The sequence below is a fragment of the Macrosteles quadrilineatus genome, unplaced genomic scaffold (assembly GCF_028750875.1).
Source record: "Macrosteles quadrilineatus isolate MER2022 unplaced genomic scaffold, UCM_ALF_1.0 Scaffold_1__1_contigs__length_201487025, whole genome shotgun sequence".
Taxonomy (NCBI): Eukaryota; Metazoa; Arthropoda; class Insecta; order Hemiptera; family Cicadellidae; genus Macrosteles; species Macrosteles quadrilineatus.
Genome location: NW_026542594.1, coordinates 67,457,141 through 67,479,721, shown reverse-complemented (window position 1 = coordinate 67,479,721; position 22,581 = coordinate 67,457,141). Strand labels below are relative to the sequence as shown.

General features: G+C 34.5%; 1 protein-coding gene across 1 annotated transcript in view; it reads right to left on the bottom strand.

Moving 5' to 3' along the window:
* The window catches only part of LOC128983481 (serine/arginine repetitive matrix protein 1), a 44,837-nt gene that overhangs the window by 8,005 nt on the left and 14,251 nt on the right, over positions 1-22,581 (bottom strand). The window contains exons 2-8 of the mRNA XM_054402778.1: positions 21,421-21,479; positions 13,185-13,408; positions 11,041-11,128; positions 9,405-9,509; positions 6,500-6,542; positions 2,721-2,953; positions 80-218 (exon numbers count right to left, since the gene is read on the bottom strand). Of these exons, the coding sequence (XP_054258753.1) occupies positions 80-218; positions 2,721-2,953; positions 6,500-6,542; positions 9,405-9,509; positions 11,041-11,128; positions 13,185-13,408; positions 21,421-21,478 (890 nt within the window). The 5' untranslated portion in view covers position 21,479. The remainder of the gene's footprint in view (positions 1-79; positions 219-2,720; positions 2,954-6,499; positions 6,543-9,404; positions 9,510-11,040; positions 11,129-13,184; positions 13,409-21,420; positions 21,480-22,581) is intronic.

Here is a 22,581-nt window from a genome sequence, read left to right as displayed (position 1 = left end):
TTTATAATGAACACAATACCGACATAAACGACAAACGAGGAGGTGTTTATTCAATTGTATAACCAATTGGTTAGTATACCTGTGCATGGTGGGGGTTCGAGGCACATCATCGGAGCTGCTGTAGTTGTAAGTCCGCACAGACTGAAGCTGTTGCCGAGCGGGCGATGGAGAAGGCTGTCTGCGGTCCCGGGGAGGAGACAAGTCTCTGTTACCACTGGCTGTGAAAACAACACTTAACATAAGCAAATAGCTTCACTTATACTTATACTAGCTTCACTGTTGTTAGCCATAGTACCAGTCATAGTAGATATATGAAGAGTAGATCCCCGCGATCGGAGAAGACAAAGATGACGTCTCAGCGATCCCGCAAGACACAAACAATTTCTCCACGGCCATAGGAGACATTCATGAATTTACCGTGATCGTAGGAGACGAAGATGACATCCCCACGCTCGTGTAAGATGCTATCTATTTCTTCGCGGCCATAGAAGACATTCATGATTTTGCCGCGATTGCAGAAGACAAAGATGTCTCCGCGATCGCGTATAATGTTAACTATTTTGCGGTGAACGTAGAAGATGTTCACGATTTTACTGTGACCGCAGAAGACCCTTACAATTTGGCCGCAATTCCAGATTTTGTATAAGCCGATTATAGTATTTATTATTAAGTTATTTATTTAGTTATTTATTTTATTTAAATGATTAAATTAATTATTTCTGAAACTACCCGATTTTGATCTGATGCCCAAAGATTACGATCGTTTACTCAACTTGAAAGAAATGAAAAATGTTGGACCCAACCTAAGACCCCTAATAATATAATTTTTACGCCACACTACGTTATTTTGATGAACTTTCCACGCAAGGATTTAGTCCAGAAAACAGCTGTTTGCCGCCAGCTTATTCAAATGGGGTTTCATTGCGTAATACTGTTCTGCAATGAGTTTTACCGGACACCAATCAGCTGATTATACTGTATTTTCGTGGCAATTAGTGGTTATAAACAAAAACATAACCTCTCTCAGAGGTTATGACTAGTGTTTATTAGTCCTTTAGTTGGTGGAAATATATAAGGATTTGTACGGATTTAGTAGTATGCCGTAAACTATCGTACGTAACTCGTCCAAAATGTGTGTACCGGACTCGTATGGTAATCCCGTACTCGACTTCGTCTCGCACGGGAACGACAACACTCGTCCGATAAACACTTATTTTCAGGACTAGTAACGTAATATACTATTTTTAATAGACTTATTATTTTATTAACTACTCTCCTAGGTCTTTTCGTCGATCCGATTGTTCAAAACAAAATAAGGCAAATTCATCGAATTGAAGCAATATACCACGTGTTTTTCTACCCCTTATTCAAGCCTTCCGAAGGATCAGAAAATAGAGGGGCCTCTCTAGTGAGAGGGGCCAGGGGCCTCATCAATTAACACACACTGCCATCACCATAAAGTTGATTCCATTGTATTAACAATGTTATTTATAACTACTGACTTTTTTGTCTACAGCCATAAAAATGTTTAGTTTGAATGATAAACCAATGGAACACTTTTATAAATACACCTATGGTCAACTGAATCCAAGAAGTAATCATTAGAACAGAGATGGTATTGATCATAAACAAATAACGTCACTAGCCCAAAAGCAAGCATGTTTGTATTATTATTATTAAATTAAACTGTGAAAAAACGTCCAAAATTATTATGGTTATGCTATTATTGGTTCAAGCTAAGGACATCATTTCTTTATGTTTATGATCCATACAGTTTCTGTTCTACTATCTGATAACTGTTACAATCATTCCTTTAAGTCAACAGCTGATCTTATGCCTTTGTTTTTAATTGTGTCAAATACTGCTTCCATAAGGATTACATTGAAATTTTGGGGGCCCATGGGGCTAATTCCTTAGAGAACTTTATAAGCCATATAGATGTTAGCACTCACCGATATGAACTTTATCACCATGCAAAATTTGAAAATGATTGCTTCAGCCGTCTAGGAGGAGTTTGCATATTACGAAATGCATAAGAGTTGATGTATAAGAGCTTCGCTCAATAAATCTAGATCACCATCTGAATGTGACTCAGATCTAAAATCCAAATAATTTGACAACATGCTCACACAAGAAACTGTATCGCTCACATACAAGAACTGGATGACACTGCTTCTTAACAGGGCCGAGTTAAGGGTCAGTGGAGCCCTGGGCAAACCCAAAGCAGTGCCCCCCTTTTTTACTAGTGCGGACAGGCGATGGTTGAGGGGCACCCGGTGAGCGCCCCCAAACCTCCGGCGCCCCTGGGCATATGCCCAGTCTGCCCGTTTATAAAAGTGGGCCTGCTTCTTAATTAGCGATGTTGCTGTGCGACGGATACTTTTTACCCAATGCTGCTCAGTACTGTGCTGCACTGCCCGGACTGTGCCGCACAGCTCAATATGCGCCTGGGCTTACTCTTAGCTTCTTTAGTTCGTGTGTACGTCACAACAAGGCTCATTGCCGCATACTGAATCATTGGTGAACAGAATGGCGCCGATTTCAGCTCTTTATTAGCTGACGTGTACACTTCGATGTGTGTCTCGAAAATATTTTAGATTATTGAATCTCCCGCCACATGCAAGATAAGGTCAGTGATATGTTTTTGAAATGATTTACTAAACATGAAAATTATTTGTTTCTTTAAGAAATCCTACTGTATGAGTTAATGCTACACTCACTGGAGCGTGTGGTCTTGGTTTCATATCGGTATATCTCCTGTCGTGCTACAGGCACCGAGGTGGTGGGGAGTGTTGGTGAGTTCTGGTCACGCTGTCTGGAGCCTCCAGTGAAGACAAGCTCTCGTCGCACATCACGCGCTGGGCTAGTACGGCCCCCTACACTGCCGTATCTGTGCTCCTCCACGGAGTGTGATACAAGGCTGGTCTTGGGGGTGCTCGAGTCGATAGGTTCTCTGAAAACGTTACCAAACCATTTGCAATCTGAACACAACTCAATCAACCTATCAATCATTCCCCTTCAGAATAACAAGGCACACTTAGGTATACATATACTAAGCCGAATATGAATTCAGGGTGAAAATAGAATGCATTGAAATGACCTTTGTAGCTCTGTTAGAATCTAAGATCAATTGTTTCTTTAACCACAATCATTTTTTATCAAAACTTCTCGATGAAAAAGTACAGCATGGCATAGTTTTTTTTTTTCATCAAATCTACATTAACCACATTTCTTTCAGATTGTACAGTAAAAATATATGTCAGCAAAGGAGTAGACCTAAGTAGTGTACAATCAATAATTTGTATAAAAATCTTAAACATTTACCTAAAAAGAACCACCCTCTTTACTGGGTTTTCCACCCCTCCCCTGCCCCTATTATGGAAAAGTTTACAACCCTTCGCAGTTTGTCATTTGTTTTTGAATTTGTGTCCCAAATTGATGTTTAATTTTTTGAGCGGAGCGAAGCGAAGCTCTTTGGGATCAACTTCAATGTAAACTTTCTAACACATAAATAATAAATATGTACAAATATCAATTACTTATGGCATTACATTTAGATTTTTTAGTGTGCTGCCAATTACTTTGTTTTAAGTTAAAGTGACTGCCACAAACCACTGTAGAAATAGTATATATTTATAAATCTTTGTTCTAGAGAAAAAGAAAAAATGTAAACATTTTGTTTGTTAGTTTTATGCATCAATTGGACCTCGCCGACAAGTTTTTTAAACTTGTTGAGGCCAAGCTGTTGTAAATCGAATAGGTACAGTATTTGATAGATTTGATTTACGAAGCTAAATAAGGTTATAGAGTGAAAATTTAAAAACGTACGTTTTCATGTCCCTGGCCTTTTACTTCGTAGATACTGGATTTGTAGTTTATTATTATGTGTTTTTATATTTTTTGGGACGGGGGAAACATGTTACACACATTTATTTGGTTTTAAATAGGTTCTAGGTATTTTTTTCGTATTTTTAAAGTTTCGAAATTCACGACCATGACGTGTCCCTAGGGTACATTTTCCAACTTTCACGCTGTTTTTAGACTAATTATTCATGCCGAAATATATGAAGCCATATTTTTATGTCATCAATGGTTATTAAACTTACAAAAAAGGAGCATATTATAATTTTATTGTCATTACAAACTGACTACCATGACAAAATAAGTCTGTCCCTCGATTTGGCATCACGACCATTTGGGAAAAATTTTCAACTTTGGAGCACGACAGTGGCAAGCCTGGCGTCGATGGAGTCAGTTGGTTTTAGAGACTAGTTCGGGGTGTACGTCAGGATTGTAATGCCGGTCGTTTTGAGTTGAAAGGATGAATTACAAGATTAATAAAGGAAAGATTGTGTTTTTTGTAATTTTGGTGTGTCCATGACCGTACATAGTCATTCGACGAAGTAGGCATGGTGTTAATTTTTGTTTATAAAATATTTCAATTGCTAGATTAACCTAGAAGTCCACTTTGTATCCTCGAACATGAGGTGCAGGGCTACCGCCAGAACAGAGCCAAATAACACGTAATTTCACGACCAAAGTTTCACGACCATCGCGGTTTTTTTCACGACCAATCCAGCCTTATGGATTATAGTGTGTTTGGTCGTGACAATAACTTTAATATAATTGTAAATTGAACAGTTTAGTTCAATTGAAACACATAGTTTTATTATAACTAACAGTATAATTGAAGGATTGTTTAGAAAGATTTAGATTATTCCAGACAATTCACGACCGTACCGCTTGTCCCTGACCATCACGTTTATGATTTCTATCATAAAAATTTCAAAAATTAAAATATCGTCATATTTCAATGTTTTATACACAAAAGAAGCACACCTCTATACAAACATAACGATTTTTCGGGTCTCATGTATGTTTTTTTCGGAGTTATACAAACTTAAAAAGTTTATTGGTTTTTTTCTATTTTTTGAGTTTTTTTTATTTTTTTCTAGAAAGACCAAATATACCAAAAGCTCAATGACCTTTTTATTGTATAATGGTCATAAAAGTAAATTAGTTTATAGCAAAACATAGTTATAAAAATAATATTAACTATTTTTAATATTCATTTAAACGTCCTTTATGGTCGTGACAGGATTTTGTGTTTTTCTACTAAAGATGCTCTTTAAAAAGAAAACTACCAAAGATACTGCGTTACCATGGACATTTTATGAAACTTCAAATGTTAATGAAATAAAAAAAATAGTGAAAGTTTTGAAAAAAGGGGAAAAAATTTGCAAAGTGCTTTTCCTGAAAACGTACGTTTTTAAATTTTCACTCTATAACAAAAAACATTTATCTTAAGTTATTGGAAATTAATTATGCAGTTTTAAATAATTAAGTATTTTCAAATCATTATTTTTATTTAAATAGGCTATTATGAACATGCTTTCTTATTATTTACTTAGAAATATTTTTGATGATCATCGTGTTGGCAACACACTTGTTGTATTGATTGTTGTGTTGGTAACAACTTGGGGTATATTATTTACCAAGAAGAATAAAGTATTTTTTGCGTATTTGTTTTACAAGAAAATTCCTAATTCACATAAGAGTGTCATGTTAAGGAAAATTTCAGAATGCATTCTCAAACACTGCCTGATATTTGTAGAAAATGAAGACAAGCAATAAACACACGAACAACTACTTCTGGAAATGGTTTGAGATAGTTGAATGTAGAACATTTTGCTTGAAAACAATGCCTTTCATAATTATGCTAACTGTACAAAATTTAAGAAAAGGAACCCTCATAAAAGGTATGTTGACAACTATTTGTGCAATTCTCTCAAAGCAGGCAAGGACATTCTTTAAAGAGTTGCATCGTATGGATCCATGCAGGATTATTTCTGCCTGAATTGCAAAATCTGGCCAAGATTGAGAAAATGTCAATTGGTTTAGGTTTAAGGTCAGGTTCAACCAGAACTGTGGGTTCACCAGATGACCTTAGCAAGCAAACAAAGGAAAAATACCATTACAAAGGATATTGTATGTAATGTCCACATCTTTCCCTATGAAACTTGTTATAGATGTTGATAGTACATTGCAAAACTGATAAGTTAAACTGGTGATATAGTTGTATCTATATTTTTTTTTATTTATTGCTTTATTAAAAACCATGAAACGTTATCGCTCCGCTCAACTGGCTTTCACTGCTCTATGAGAGCAATCCTAGTTAATCATGTTGTAGTGGAGTAACTTAATAATGGCAAATTAATACACAAGAATTAAAAATGATAAACAAAATAAAAGGGGTCACAATATTCTTACTTATTCTAAGCAAACATTTTATTTCCTCGCACATAATCTTTATCTTCTGATCCCCATATACCCAGGTAGTGTGTCATGAAGTTTAATTCGTACAACATTATAAATTAATGTAAACCGTAATGCAAGTGATGAGGCAACCAGTTCCGGTACTTGTGCTTCAGAAACATGTAGGTAATGTACGGTACCAATAACAATATTATCATTATATTAGTGCAAATACTCCACTTACAATAATCCAGGGTCGATACCAGAAGTAAGTCTCGCCACACTACCTAGAAGTAAAATTTGGTTAGTGAATGAAAAACATAAGAGTTAAATAATGACATATTTTGAATAGTAGTTTTATTTGATATGTTATAAAATATCATAGGCCATTGTATTGATAACATTTTGATTAAATCTTATCCTTGTTCAGCTTTTGAGAAGGTTTTGTTTATAACACTGACATATACGGGCACAAGTAGTAGGTGCTGAGTGAACGATATATGACAGCCTTGTTAATGAGGGGTTTCCCAGCTGCCCAATTTGCAGGGCTGTGTAAGCTATAGCGCTACAGCTATATTTTTCAGCACCAATACAACACACAAGCCTCAGAGGTATAGGTTTTTTACCTAACTTTGGCCAGAACTGTACCTCGCACCTCGCAGCCGCACATGCTCCTGCACCAGAAGTTAGAAGTTTATTGGGCAGTGGTGGATTGTGACAGTTCCAGTTGTGACAGTGACTTAATTGTGTTATCGACTTTAATCAGTTTAATTATTTTGGTTCAGTGTTACTTTGAGTGGCTTGATATTAATTTAGTTTAAACTTGTATTTTTCTCATTCAGCAATGTAGGATGAAACTAATTTTTTTGGCTGATTTTATAGACTTGTTAAAGAGCAACAGATTATGTAGAAAGTTGCACATCCAGATTTTAAGAACACCGCAACATTACTCTTATGATCAATCAGGCATTTCCCTTTACAAGAGGCAAGCACTTTAAGCACTCGGGAATCTTAGCTATATTTGAACTGTGAGGTAAAAAAAGATAAAAGTTAGAAAATCCATGAAAATGTTCAAAACATTATTGATCTCTGGTCTCTGCCAGCATATATTTGTTAAGAAGGCACTCTGGTGATTTAAAAATCTTATTGCAAAGAATATTTATTAGTATTACCACAGAGAAGTAGGTACAGAGGGAACACCCAATGGTTCTCCCAGTAATACACTTTAAGGCCTCAGAGGTACCTAGCACTAGTTGCTGGTTTCTAGGGCAAAGTCAAGCACCGCCCCCCACACCATTATGAACTACAACGCTCACGGTGGAGGAAGACCCTGTGGCCTCTGCTATAGGACTTTCTGCACAGTGTTTGCCGCTCGTATTTCTGGCACAACACATACTAGAGCTGAAAAAAGAGCATGGTTGTCCCATAAAGCAAGTTTCCTCTGAACCTTACTTCTTTGTGACTATTACACTTATCCTTAATTAGGTAGTACCCAAAATGTCTGTCGTTTTATAAAGTCGTAGAAAGAACACGAACACAATTATTCTTCTGCAGTAAATTTCCTTGCAAAAGAATCGGTAAAATTCCCATATCTTATCTTACTAATATTATAAATGTTTATTTTAACTTTATTTAATTTACAATCTGTTCAAGTTGAACAATAAGCAAATGGTATAAATAATAATAAAACATTAACTTGAAGAACATGAGCTAGTGATTGACCACTGTCAACACTAGCTAACAAAGAGAATTTTGATAACAGCCAAATCTGAATGCGAGGTCCAATATCGTATGTCGCTTCAGTCTGTAAATGGTGTTGTGATCGTCCAATAAATTAAGTGCTAGATGATTTGAATGATTTTCCAATTGTATAATGTATTTTTCTCTAGATTTTGTAATTTTTTATTTGACTGTTCGAATTTGAAGATCATTGTGAAGTGTTCTGTTGGTAACAAACCAAGGAGCGTTGACAATTTTACGTAATAATTTTGATTGGTAACGTTGAATAATTTCAATGTTTGAGGTACTTGCTGATCCCCAAAGCTGAATACCATAGTCCAAATTGGTTTTAGAACTGTTTTGTACAGTAACAATTTATTTTGTGTACTGAGTTTTGATTTAGATCCAAGAAGCCAATTAAGTTTAGTTGTTTTTAAATTTAGATGTTGTCTTTTAGTCCAGATATGTGCCTTCCAATTACGCTTTGCATCTAAGTGCATGCCCAAGTATTTTATTTCTGTTACTTGAGGGAGGTGAATATTGTTCATGGATACTGGAGGACATGTAGCCTGATTTAAGGTAAAAGTAATGTGTGCTAATTTATTTTCATTAAATGTGAAGGTTTGTGTGTTTGTTTCTTTGCTTATTTGTTTGTTTGAAGTTCCATCACGCATCAACTACTGGTCAGGATTGGGCTGAAATTTGGTATGGTGATAGCTCACATTCCCGATTAACATAGACATATTATTATCTCAAATATCCTTTCGGGCTCCGCCCCAGTGGCTCTGGAATTTCCCATGTCAACCAAATGAGTATTCATATTTAAAAGGAGTAAAAGAATTTTGTCAGCTGTTTCAACTACACAAATTGGTTCTATGATATTAAACAGTATTAAAAAGTTATAAGGCTTACCAACAGGGTGCAGCACTATTATTTTTTTCATTTATGACAAAATCTCATTTGAACCAACTAGCAACAAAAGCTGTAAAAATGAGAATTTCACTTTTTGTATTGTTTAGGTCCAGTGGTAGTGCATTATGTCTATGGTAGATGTGCTATACTAGCTATAGCATACCGTAAATTAAAAGAACCAAATTTTCTTAAACCGTGTCCTCTCCCATTGCAAACCCAAAGCACGAGTATATAACTGTAATAAGTATTATATACTTATACGGCAAGAAGGACTGGTACTCTGCTAGTGTGTTATATTTTGAACATTCATTATTTTTTTAACAGTGGAAAAGTAACAAGTACATGCTAAATTTGAATCAAACTTCACACCAGTGAATTTTGTAAATTGATTTTGAAACTTTGAACCGGTGTGTGCTCATTTTGTCTTGCATTTGAAGTTCTTTTTAAAAGGCAATTGCAAAAAAGTTGCTTCTTTTTGTTTGGTTTGAGTTATAGTCATACATTATTCAAGGTCTTACTGTCTGCAAATCCAGTTCTCTGGGCCGTGTGGAGGTCGTCCAAGAGAGAGTCTAGCTCGGTGATGTTCTGCCGCATCCGAGTATCGGCCACAGGCAAAGCTGCATCTATCAATCAGTACACATTGATTGGTATATTTCATTATTACAAAATGTTTAGTTAAAATATATAGGGTTAAAAATTAATACTGACAAAGGGTTAAAAATGACCAACAAAATGTGTACAAGCATTGCTGAATATCAAAGTAAGCTTGATTTGAATTGAACAGTTGCCGCTAAATACCAACCGAGATACTGCTAGATATATGGACCGATCTAAATAAAGTTTTTCACAAGTTTTTCCTTAGTAGATAAATACCTCCACCCAGTACACTTAACACTTAAAATTAAAACAAACGTGTTGTTTCTCTATACTTGAGAAAAATGTCAAGGATATAATTTCTTAGATATATTTTTGTTCAGGGAGAAGTGTTCTTTTCACATTATTTCTGATTGGTCCGTTTTTGTTTTGTAACAAATATAATATTATACTCCGTTCAAAAAATGTCGCGGTTTGAGGGGAAGTTCTACCACTGATTTTCGCTTAATGTATATATTGCAGCTGATTTGGAAAACCTCAGCTGTTAAGTGTTATTGCTTTTTAATGCAAAATGAAGTAGAGGGGACGGATTTCTAAATTTTATGAACAAATTATTAGGTATTTCAACAATGTGTACAAAGCCTAACAATGTGTATTTCAAATAAAAATGAGGGGCACGGGTGCACAAATTGCACATTTTAATTGGGTTTGGAATTTGTCTCTGAGGCAAACAAATAATACAATACTTTTTTTTACCTTTCAAAGAGGATTTTAAAGAGCTTTTATTTTTAATGCTGAAAAATAAAAATCCATAAGAAATCATGAGAATTGATATACGGTAATCAGATTATTTTGTTGAGACGATTAGGTCTATTATATACATAAACACTACCTATATTAATTTACAATATATTAAAACCTGTCTATTGAATATATGCCATCAAGAGTATAATTTAGGTACGGTACCTCAATCATGTTTCATTATCAATAAAAGTAGCCTGTTATTTAATATTGATTTCCATTTAAACAGTTCTGTCTCTCGATTAGGATCTGACTGTTGTAAATAACCAATTGAAGGTTAAAGCTGTTAAACACAATTAATTAATTAACATTTAAAATTGCTATTAAAAAAGTTAATCAGCACCATTGGACCTTTGAAAGCAGTCTTCAGAGATAAAAAAAGCAAGGGGGCAAATACTCCTAAATGTAACCGCCTGTTTAGTGTTTAGTTATGATTTGTCATTCTACAGGATATAAGCTTTAAAATTACACCTCAATCGTATAAACCGGTTGAATAGGTCAGGCAATAAAAGTATGTAACATAGAAAACCCTTATTGTATATAGATAAGTAAGTAGTATATAGATATTTTTTCATTTTTGATACTTCTTGAGTTTGTAAACAAAATACGGTAATTAAGGTTTACAGTAAATAAAACAATAAATTATTATAGGAGTACATACTTAATTATTGAAGATATCTGTGCTTCATATTACAAACAAATTTTTTTTAATCGTAATTTCAAAATTTTTTTTTTATTTAAAAGTCTGTTGGTTCTTACCTGGGACTGAGGAACCCGATGTTGTTGTCCTGTATTCATACTGAATCTTTTTGTTATAACCACCATGGTTACTACTGGGTACATTATTCTGTAATGGAAAAAGTTCAATGATTGGAGTTGTCTATGAATTATGCTTGAACACTTATTAGTAATCTAATCATTTACGTTTACAAGCCATTAACCAATTCTGAATTTATTAAAAATCTTTATTTTCAATTTTCATGACAAAACCACCTTGCAAAACTTGCACGTTCCATTTTAAAGTCATACTTATACTCCTGCTATAACTGTATAGTAATAACACAGGAGATTGCCTTTTTGCCAGTCTATGAAAATACAATTGTCTGTAGTTGTACATAGAGTGGTAAATAAGTTTTGATCTAATTTTTTCTACCCTCAGAAAAACTCATTATTCACTCAAAAGCTCCAAAACCAAAACATATACTTCAACTTAAAAATATTTATCAAAATGATTTTGGTACTGGTAGTGGTGGTTCTTTAGAAGTGGGACCGCATCCATCCCCAGATGACTGAAGGCTATGGCTCTAATGCAATGAGTAAGATAAAAGTGCGGATAAATTACCCAAGAAGGTTGTTAGCTGATTTGTTAATGTACTGACCAAGCAACTTGAAGATGGCCTATATTCAGTGCCCCTCATGTTAGGTACCTACGCCAACAACTTTTAAATAATTTGAACAGAGAAAAAAATTCATCTATATAATTAATACGCTACATGAAACTTTGTCGGTTGAACTCCTCCGCCATTTCTAAACCGATTTTATCCGTTGACGTCTCATTGGAAAGAGCGTTTCGCGTAGATTTGCAAACTGGCCTTACATTTCTGAAAAAGTCCCTTGGACTCTGCCCCAGTGGCTTTGAAAGTTCCCATGTTATCTTTATGAAGAACATAATTGTTTACATTTTGATCAGCTGTATAATTTAATTGCTGTTGTTTATTTTTCAATTCAATATTTACTATTTGAGTTTGTGTAAACATAACCCCCAAGACGGATCGTGTTAGTATGGTTGTATCTTAAATTTGTGTATTTATCGTCGTTTTGTGCCGCTACAACGGATCGTGTTAGCACGATTGTAACTTAAATTTCTGTATTTATCGTTGTTTTGTGTAGCTATAATTAGTTTATTTGTTGTTTTTTCTTTGTTTTTTTGCCTCTGACGCGACATCAACAAAACGTAGACAGGAGGCGTAATCGTGATAACGACCGCAGCTACAGAACAGTGGCGCGTAATAGGCTTAACTCATCACAGTCAGCACCTGACCCTGGACAATCTCAACTATTAGGTTACAAATGCACCCTAACACTGATCCAAAACGACTTTTCGTTTTCAATTGGCCATCTATCAATGACCTGTGTTGCCTGTACATCGAGGCATTTTGAGAAGGAGAAAACCGGCCGGAATTCTTTAGGTTTATCAATAACGAAGATAATCGTGTTCTTAGTTACACGCCAGTACCTAAGCTTTGAGTTGACTCTTTTAAACTCATTGTAAATATGACTGTTATTCTTTTTAAAATAACTCCTGTAATACTTTGCAATTGCTCGAATTCGAGCAACATGTACACTAGTAAGAAACTATTGCATTCCCCCAAACACATTATTTTATACACATTTATTCTCAAAATACAATCCATAACCAGATAGCAGTAAATTGTAGTAGTTGCCAGCAGGAGCAGATCTATAGAAAGATACTATTAGGAAAACGTGAAACTGAGGCATTTGGATTCCTCCATTGCCAGAGAAGGCTGGGGGCTTTGGGCTTCTCTTTGGAAATATTTTGAGAATTGAGAAGCCTAAAAACATGTAATTTTGAGGTTAGTATCAATGGATTTCCTCTAAAACTATTATTTACATTTCACATCAGTGTTATATAGGTACTTGAAATGTCAGTATAGTGAGAGGGGGAGCATCTTCCTCTGTACTCTCCCTCTAAATCTGTCACTTAAACAATTGTCAGCAATTTAACATGTAACAGCAGGCATCTATCAAACATAAGTTGGAAAAAGGCACTGATTTTGTAGCAATTGCAATTTGTTTTTTTTTCTTTCTTATTCATTGATATGCAAACATTAGACGACATTTTGATGGTGAGATTTCAACGATTGGCTGTGCAGTATACTCACAAGCAGCGTGAGGTCCGTGTGGGGAACCTCCTTGAGTACAGTGGTGGTGTTGGAAGGGTTGAGATACTCTATCTGGTACTCAGATGTCTTGGCAGTGGGATGGCCGTCTGTCTCTGTAGTGACAGTTCTAGTCACCTCACGGTAGCCTGTCATTGGTCCGTTGGTGTGACCCAGCGACGAGCCTGGTCGTGATACACTGGTCTGTAGCTCCTCCAATAGTGCATCTGAGGGCATAACCATATTTATTTATTTATTTTATTACAATGCTGCAAAACAGGATAAACCCAGTTACATTGTAGCATTAATATTAGAACAACAAAATCTTGACATGCATTATAAATAATTAATATGGTAAAAGTTCATCTTGCTGAAAACATTATAATTATTAGTGTAATCACTCACAACAATACAATATATGACAAAAACGAATAAATTACAATAAATAACGTACAAATAAATATGTTAAAAAATAACATTGGCAATTATTTAAATATCTATAACAACAATAACAAATTAAATAAATAAAATACAACAACAAAGTCTGAACAGAAAAAATTAATTTAATTTTAATTAAAATTAAAACCAAACAATTTTAATTTGGCAACTAAAAATGCAATAATAACATTGAAGATACTGTTGTAGACCTGCAACTGTTTAGGGCCTTTGAGGGTTATAAGAACCACAATCATGCATGGTTTTTACGTTTCCTAATCCTATACTCTAATACGAGCAATGTTTGCTTGTACCAAGATCTCGAAAACGGCTCCGACGATTTTCTTCAAATGTTGTAAATAGTTTATTCTTGGCCTAAAAACGAGTTTACTGCAGTTAGAACTGCCAACAAAAATCTAATTACGTAGAAAAATGAAACTGCAAGTCACATTTTTAACATTAGTCTTATGGGTTGCTAAGTAACCATCTTGGCTGAATTAAATAACAAGGAAAAAGTAAACAAAAGACTTTTAAGTTGTCTATCCACAGTGTACTAGCAAAATAGTAATAACAAACAATAAATCAATTTCCTTTATTTTTTAAAAAAACTGCAGAAATTTAACTGATAATCTGCAATTGAAACCTGTAAAGCATGACAAAACAAGAGGTGGCTGATGCAGCAAAGTGCAAGGAGGATCGAGTGAGTGGTCACTGGGCAGTGCCAGCCAAACAACCAACGTGTTGAGGTAAGCAATGAGCAACAGACTTGGCGCCAAATAGCGACCTTCAAGTACCAGACTTTGCACAAGCCAAGGCAAGGTTGACACCGAGAATTGGCAAACTTGTCACCGGCTACATGACTAATCTATAGGTCAAGGGTTAGTTTCTAGAGTGGCACCTTCCACTCAAGTACAAACTCTATCATGACTCCTACCTTTCAAATACTCGTTTGTGAGATCAACATCAAAATAGATAACAAAACCAGAGACGACCTAAAGTAAAATTTCAAAGTCTGTATTCAATAAAGAATTGAAATATAAGTTTTATAGAAAAACAAAAGACTGCTATATTCTGTTCAATATGTGGTTGAAATTATGGTCTAGCAGAGTATTTACGTAAGCTTCAATCCTTTACGGTGCCACAATCACAAACATTCAAGTCATTTAACAATGTATGACATGTGGAAATAAATAGGATTCTTTGTGAAGTGTTTAATAATTGTACCCCAGAATTATCCAAAAACATGAGCATTGATCTATCCTCTATATCATAGTCTAGGTATTCATATTTTGCTAGCCTTTTGTTATTCTGTTGAAAGTTCATCAAAGAAATACTGCTTATGAAAATGAAAGTAAATATTGAAATATTTTCCACGAATTTCTGATTTCATGCCCTGTCGGTTCCTTTAACAATTTTCTCCAATCGCCTATTTATAAATAAAGCTATCAAGGACTCTGTTAACGATCGTTTGAGAAACACGTAAGATGCACGGATCAACCACATACTTAAACAAAAAGCCTCATAGAATATAAGCTGAAATATCACGATTTTTAGTTGTTCAATGATGTTGAACAAGGCTAAAGCTAGTCAGGATTGCCTCATTTAACAACTAAAAATCGTGCTATTTCAGTTATTTGTATTCAATCTTTTTAAACTTTGTGTCAAAAAAACAAAATGACAAATATCTGGTTAAAAAAGCGATTTTGGAAATAATGTTATTCTTGATTATCTTTTTATTTTGACCCATAGAACCATTTCACGGAGATTGGTTGTTTACTTTAGGGGACACACTGTATATTTGTGTTGAAATTCGCAATCAAATTCTTGTTACTATGAACTTCACTTATCTATAGACATATTGTTAGTTATTAGTATTTCACTCAGTGTTTAATACCTGAAATACTAATCTTTCTTGATTCGAGTGACATGTACGAGAAGAACTTTGATTTCACAGCAGAATTGAATGAATCGTTATTTGTTGGAATTATTATTATTACTTCTTATTGACTTCTTCTACAGTTGAAAACTGTCTTGTCCAATTTATCAGAAATGTCCTTGTCCAATTTATTAACTTTTCAGTGGCCTCTAGCCTACATATGTGGAGGCGGTTTACTGTTACGGTGCTATTCTGGGATGGCGGACCCATTGTAAACAGGAACACAGCCAAAACCAGTCACACACTCATGCAAACACAGAAAAGAAAACTTATTTTCTTGTCGTGAGAAAATGCAAGTCTTGCACTTTTTAAACGTACAAAAATGTGCTTTCTTGTCCGGTACAAATTTTGCAATCAATTTTAAACTATCTTCCCGATGAGCTAGAGAATTGAACCTTGAAACATAGCTCACAAATGGATAACAATGCAATACAATATCGTTTTATTTTCATATTTCCCTTGGGCTAAGCCCCATGGGCTTCCAAATTGTCCATGTTTACATTTTGAAAGAATGTAAATATATCAACTGAAGTCAGCTGTAAATACTTAAATTTGACAGTTCGAAGAGCAGAGGTTAAGAGGTACAGGTATTCTGCTCCAGAGATATTTTATAAAACAAGCATTTCAAAGTAAAAATACCCCCGCCGCAGCAAACCTGCAGACTAAGCGAATTTCCATTCGACTGATTGGATTTACACTGAAATGTCTACTTAAAAATATAACATTTATTCCCGATCTAAATAAAATTAGTTTAACAAGTACTAGGTTTGCTGCATCAGGGAGGGTAAAACTGTTTTTTTTTTTTTTTTTATGTGAATAGTTAGTAAGAAATAAAAACATTTTCCAAATTTGATCAAAATATGTTCACAAACAAGCAAACTACAACAGTTTACTTATTCTCCATAAGAATAACATGGGAATTTTAAATTTACAATTTTTTGGAATTTTCTCCGTAACCATTAGGCGCATAATAACTCTTCAATATACTAAATTATTTGTTTTTTTAAGCTCTACAAAATGGTTTGGAAAGAAATAGCTAAATTTTATGTTTTTTGGGTCAAAAATGGGAAAACCTATTTTTACCCCATAAAACCCCCCGTAAACCCCCGTTCCCATGGTCCGATCATGCTGGATCGCGAACTCGTTCGAATAAACGTACGTTTACACGTTTGTACCAAATTTCATCAAAATCGGATAATTTTTGCTCGAGTTATCGTGCTGACGGACACATATATATATATATATATATAAATATATAAATATATATATATATGAATTTGAACGGATGGTATTTTTGGCCTCTAGGGACCTCAAAACGAAAAAAAACGGTCCCGCGTCCAGGTCTTACCATGAGTACTACGGTAATAGCTTATTCCCTATATGGGAAATTCGCTAAAAGATATACTTTAATACCTTCTCATTAAATGGCGAACATACAAAGTAGGTAATTTAACATCTGATTACAGATAATAAGGTTTTGGGTTACTTTCCTGTTAAAGGGAACATTCATTATTATCGATGATCTTTTTTCGATATATCGATGTTTTCCCTTTACGATACATTACAAATTGACAGCTGACATTTAGGCTAAAATATATCCTATTATATGGAAAGAAATGAATCTGTTCTAAGCTAACCTAACATAACCAACCAATCTTGCTGTACCATTTAAAAATTCCGTTTGATAACAGAAAAGGCGAGTGGAGAATATTTAATGAAGTTTTAGCGAATTTCCCATATAGGGAATAAGCTATTACCGTAGGTCTCATGGTAAGACCTAGACCCGGGACCGATTTACTTTTTCGTTTTGAGGTCCCCAGAGGGCAAAAACACCATCCGTTCAAATTCATATATATATATTTATATATATATATATTTATATATATATATATTTATATATATATATATATTTATATATGTGTCCGTTAGCACGATAACTCGAGCAAAATTGATCCGATTTTGATGAAATTTGGTACAAACGTGTAAACCTACGTTTATTCGAACGAGTTCGCGAACCAGCATAATCGGACCATGGGATCAGGGGTTTATGGGGGGTTTTATGGGGTAAAAATGGGTTTCTCTAATTTTTGACCCTAAAAACTTTAAATTTCTAAATTTCTCTCTAGACCATTTTGAAGAGCTTAAAAAAACAAATAATTTAGTAAATTGAAGGGTTTTTGAATGTTCATTGACTACGGAGAAAATTAAAAAAATTTTAAATTTAAAATTCCCATGTTATTCTTATGGAGAATAAATAAACTGTTCTAGTTTGCTTGTTTATGGATATATTTTAATCAAATTTGGCAATTTGGTTTATTTCAAGCTATCAATATTTCAATTGAAAAAACACACCTCAACATCTTCCCCGTAGCAGCAAACCTAACTAATCACTAAAATTAATGTTATTTAAATAGGAAATAAATCTGAAAATTTATAGGGAATATTTTAGTAGAAATCAAGCCGGGTAAATGGAAATTCGCTTAGTATGCAGGTTTGCTGCGACGGGGGTATTTAAATGTTACAGCAAGTTTGGTTAGTTTTGTTAGGTTAGTTTAGAACAGTTTTATTTCAATATTTTTTTAATTTTTGTTTGTCGATTCTGGACAATATTTATTTATCGTAATTGTCAGCTGATATGTTTCAATTTAATAACGATATATCGAGAAAAAATCATCGATCAAAGGTATAAAATAATTTATAAATATGTGGAGAGAATAAATACTTGTAAGATTTAAAGCGAAATACCCCTGCCACAGCAAACCTGCAGACTAAGCGAATTAAAATTTGCCTGATTGTATTTAAACTAAAATGCCCCCTTAAAAATATCACATGAAAGCAGTTTAGTATTGCAGATAGATTAATCCATTCCCAAACTCCACACTGCTCGCCTTTACTACTTCCTTCGCCAGTCGTGGATCTGTTTGCCCTCCTTCCCTATACCATTTAGAATTGCAGATACATAGTTGCCACAGATAGTTCCCACACTCCTGCACTGCTGGCCTTACTATGGACCTGTTTCCTTCCCTTCTCATAGCAATTTAGGATGGAAGATACATTAATCTAACTGCCACACACAGTTTTCACACTCTGCGATGCTAAACTTTACTACGTCGTGGACCTGCTTTCATCTCTTTCCATAGCATTTTAGTATTTTAGATAAATTAAATATAATTGCCACAAAGTAAAATGTTAATAGTTTAGTAATATTAATGCATTTTTCAAATTCGATCAAAGTATATTCATAAACAAGCAAACTACAACAGTCGACTTTTTCTCCATAAGAATAACATGGGTATTTTAAATTTACATTTTTTTTCTCCGTAAACATTAGGCGCACAATAACGCTTCAATATACTAAATTATTTGTTTTTTAAGCTCTACAATTTGGAAAGAAATTGTGAAATTTTGTGTTCTTAGGGTCAATAATGGGAAACCCTTATTTTCACCCCATAAAACCTCCCATAAACCCCCGGTTCCATCGTCCGATCATGGTGGTTCGCGAACTAAAAAACACGTTTATACCAAATATCATCAAATCGGATCATTTTTGCTCAAGTTATCATGCTATAACTGACACACGTACATATATAATGGTATAATGGTATAATGAACACCACAATATATATATATGAATATATATATTCATATATATATATGAATTTGAACTGATGGTGTTTTTGGCCTCTGGGGCCTCAAAACGAAAAAGTATATCAGTCCCAGGTCCAGTTTATTCCCTATGGGAAATTCGCTCGAAAACGTGGGCTCATGCAATAGATAATACAGTATTAGTTCAATACGTGAAGATAATTGTAATTTAGCATGCACCCCACGTTTTTCGTTTTAAATCTTACAATTAAATACTTATATTCTAATAAATACTTATAAATATTCTCTCCAAATAATTATAAATTATTTTCTACTTTTTAGTGCGATTAAAAACGTGGTATTTTTTAAGTATTTTTATTTATAAATTATTTAGTCTCAGCTAAGACTTGTTTTCAGTGTTGATTGCTTTCCTAAATGATTTGTTTTAATGATAGCCTAATTTATTTAAGGTTCTTCTTAGTAATATTTTAACCTATTAATACGTTCTGGAATATCTATATGAACAACTTACGATGAATAGAGTAGGGTACGATAAAGGACAATATATAGAACTTATTACTAACTATTATTTATTTAAATTGCATGTACGATATTGTTACTAAAATTATTTACTTTTGTCCCGTTCATTATCTGGAGCCTAGACGGGAGGTGATTTTATAGGAGTTGGGTTTATCGATTGCCGAACCCTGGACACTGTGGACTGTGGAGGTAGGCGAGTTCCAACGGAGATCTGGGAGATGTTTTAGCGCGCGAAACAACAAACGTCCCTGAGGGCGATTACGTTTAACGATCTGGAGATGGCAATAAAACACAAAACTGGAGGCCACACCGGCCTCAGGTCATAGTTAAACATACTTTTTTTCATTATACGAGAAACTGTCAATGTGTTTCGTTGTACTTATAGTTACTACCGTTCATATCTTTAGTTGTTGTTTAGTTGTAAACCACCGTGTTTTAACTTATATTTTTTGTAACCTGTATATTGAAAAATAATAGCCCGTTTGGATGTATTCTGGTATATCATTCGTCTTCCCGTTTATGTTAGCCTATATAGTATACTCATAGAACAGACAAACTAATTTTCGATAGATTATTATTTCTATTATGCTCGTCATTACTGATGAATACTGTCATTGTTAAATTATGACAGACTTATTTATTTTCAAAAGTCATAATTTTAATTGTATTCTTCCTTTTAGGTTTTACTGTAGTAAGAATGAATTACATCAATAACAGAAGCAGAAATCAACAATAGATCAGCATTGTTAAACTAGAGTTTATACATATTTCATAAAGTAGATTAAGTGTTGTTGTAATACATTTTAATAAGCACAAAATACAGTATTATGATTATTATATAAATATACACACACAATGAGTATATTTATGTAGTATATTTATTGAGTATACATATGTGCATTGAGTCACAGTTTATATCACACTCAATGCACTCTCAGATCCATTAATAGGACAGTATCTCTCACAACTATTATTACAAAGAAAAAGCCACTCTGGCGCGTTACATGTGTGTTTTGGCGCAGTACAGGTCAGCTACCTGGACCCTCTGGCGTAATACGGGTGTCCCGCATTAGATTACTAAATTGTAAAAACTGTCAATTAGCTAATTATGACGAGTGTGATAACCGGGGCGAGGGATATCTTAATCTCGCAGTTGTATTATTAGCGGTGAGTCTGGCATAGGTCAGGTCAGAGGTCTGACTGGCGACCTGTGATGCTGATTGTGCTGTACCAAGCAGTCTGGCTACTAGGACATCACAACCGATCACAACGTGCTTCAGTTTACATCGATGCTTTTCAATATAAACCAAAAATACGTATAACATGATAAATGTAAAAAACTGAGTACTTTTCAGTATCCAATAGTCAATGGTACTATGTATGCAGTAATGCAGTAATCAATAATTCTGTGTTAAAGTACATAAATTATGTAGGGGAGTAATGAGAAAATTGTTTTGTATCATGAGAGAATGGGCTAGTAACAATTTTGTTGTTGTCGTTATTCTTGATCTGAGTCAATCAAATTAGGAAATATAGCTTTATATTTTATACGTTAACCGCCATTCATTGTTCGAGGTAAATTTTTTACTCCCACATTTTTTTCAATTATTATTGATTTAGAATTAATACAAGCAACAAAATCCCATCAATGAAATAGTCGTATAAATAAGCTTATAAACATTTCTATAGAATAAACACTAAACAGATTTATTTTATCTAGTTATAAATTATTGTACAACTTACCAAGGTTATTGTCGTGGTTTGTCGTCGACATAGTCGTCACGTGCCTCATGCTAGTCATCCTGGAATCACAAATAATAATGTAATGCATTGTAAATATTTATTTTAAAATTTTTGGTGGTAGGTTTATGGTGCAAACATTTAAAATTGTAATATATATAATCCGGCAAACGTCTTACTATCTATTTCTAAGTGTCAAGTGTCCTCAATTAACATAACATACATTTAAGTAAAATACTTAAAGGCTATAATAATTCTGCCACACAAATTTCGTCATTGCATAGAGGCAAACCGAAGCCGTTATTGTCTCTAACTAATTTAGTCACTGGTTCTCTAAACTGAAGGATTTCGTGAGATCAGCTGATTCACGCGTCGACGTTATCTTAGAGGCAGTGTCTGTAACAGTAGTGAGGATTCGTGACCGACGTAATGTATGTTATCGTTGACTGACTCGTGTTGTTTTGAGCACTACAAACCATTAGTGGACCACTCGGATAGGATAAGTCAGATTAAAATAAGCATTTACTTTGTCTGGGTATGCCTATACGGTGACAAGTGACGAAGAGTAGCGGTTACTGAGGAAAGGTATGTACAGTATGGGATTTTCTTGGGAGCTACTCCTGACGGTCTGTTAGATGCAGATGGTCTCGTAGAAATCAAATGTCCATCCAATAAAGCCAAGAATATGACTTCTGATGAAGTCATCATAGCTCGGAAAGTCGCCTTCTGGAAGTCTCGGGACGGCAAAATCGGTGACATCAACAGAACTCATAACTATTATTTACCAAGGACAATTGGGTGTAACCGGTCGTGAGTTCTGTGATTTTGCTCTCTGGACGCCGATAGGACTGAAGACAGAAAAAAAATTGAAAGAGACGACGAGTTTTGGAACAATATGGTTATTTAACACGAAAGATTTTATAACATTTTATTTTTTACATTAACTGTACAGTTCCAGAAATCGTGGACCCACGTCACCGAAGTTCGATGCCCATTCGAAATCCTATGTATATGTTACACTCAATCTCCAAATTCGGACAATGTCCGAAATTTTTACCCACTCCGACTCCGCGATGTGGATAGTGTGAAATACCCACGTCGCGGAGTGAGCATTTTATTCGGTCATTGGCCGAAACTATCTGCACAGACTGCGTTGTGGGTAAC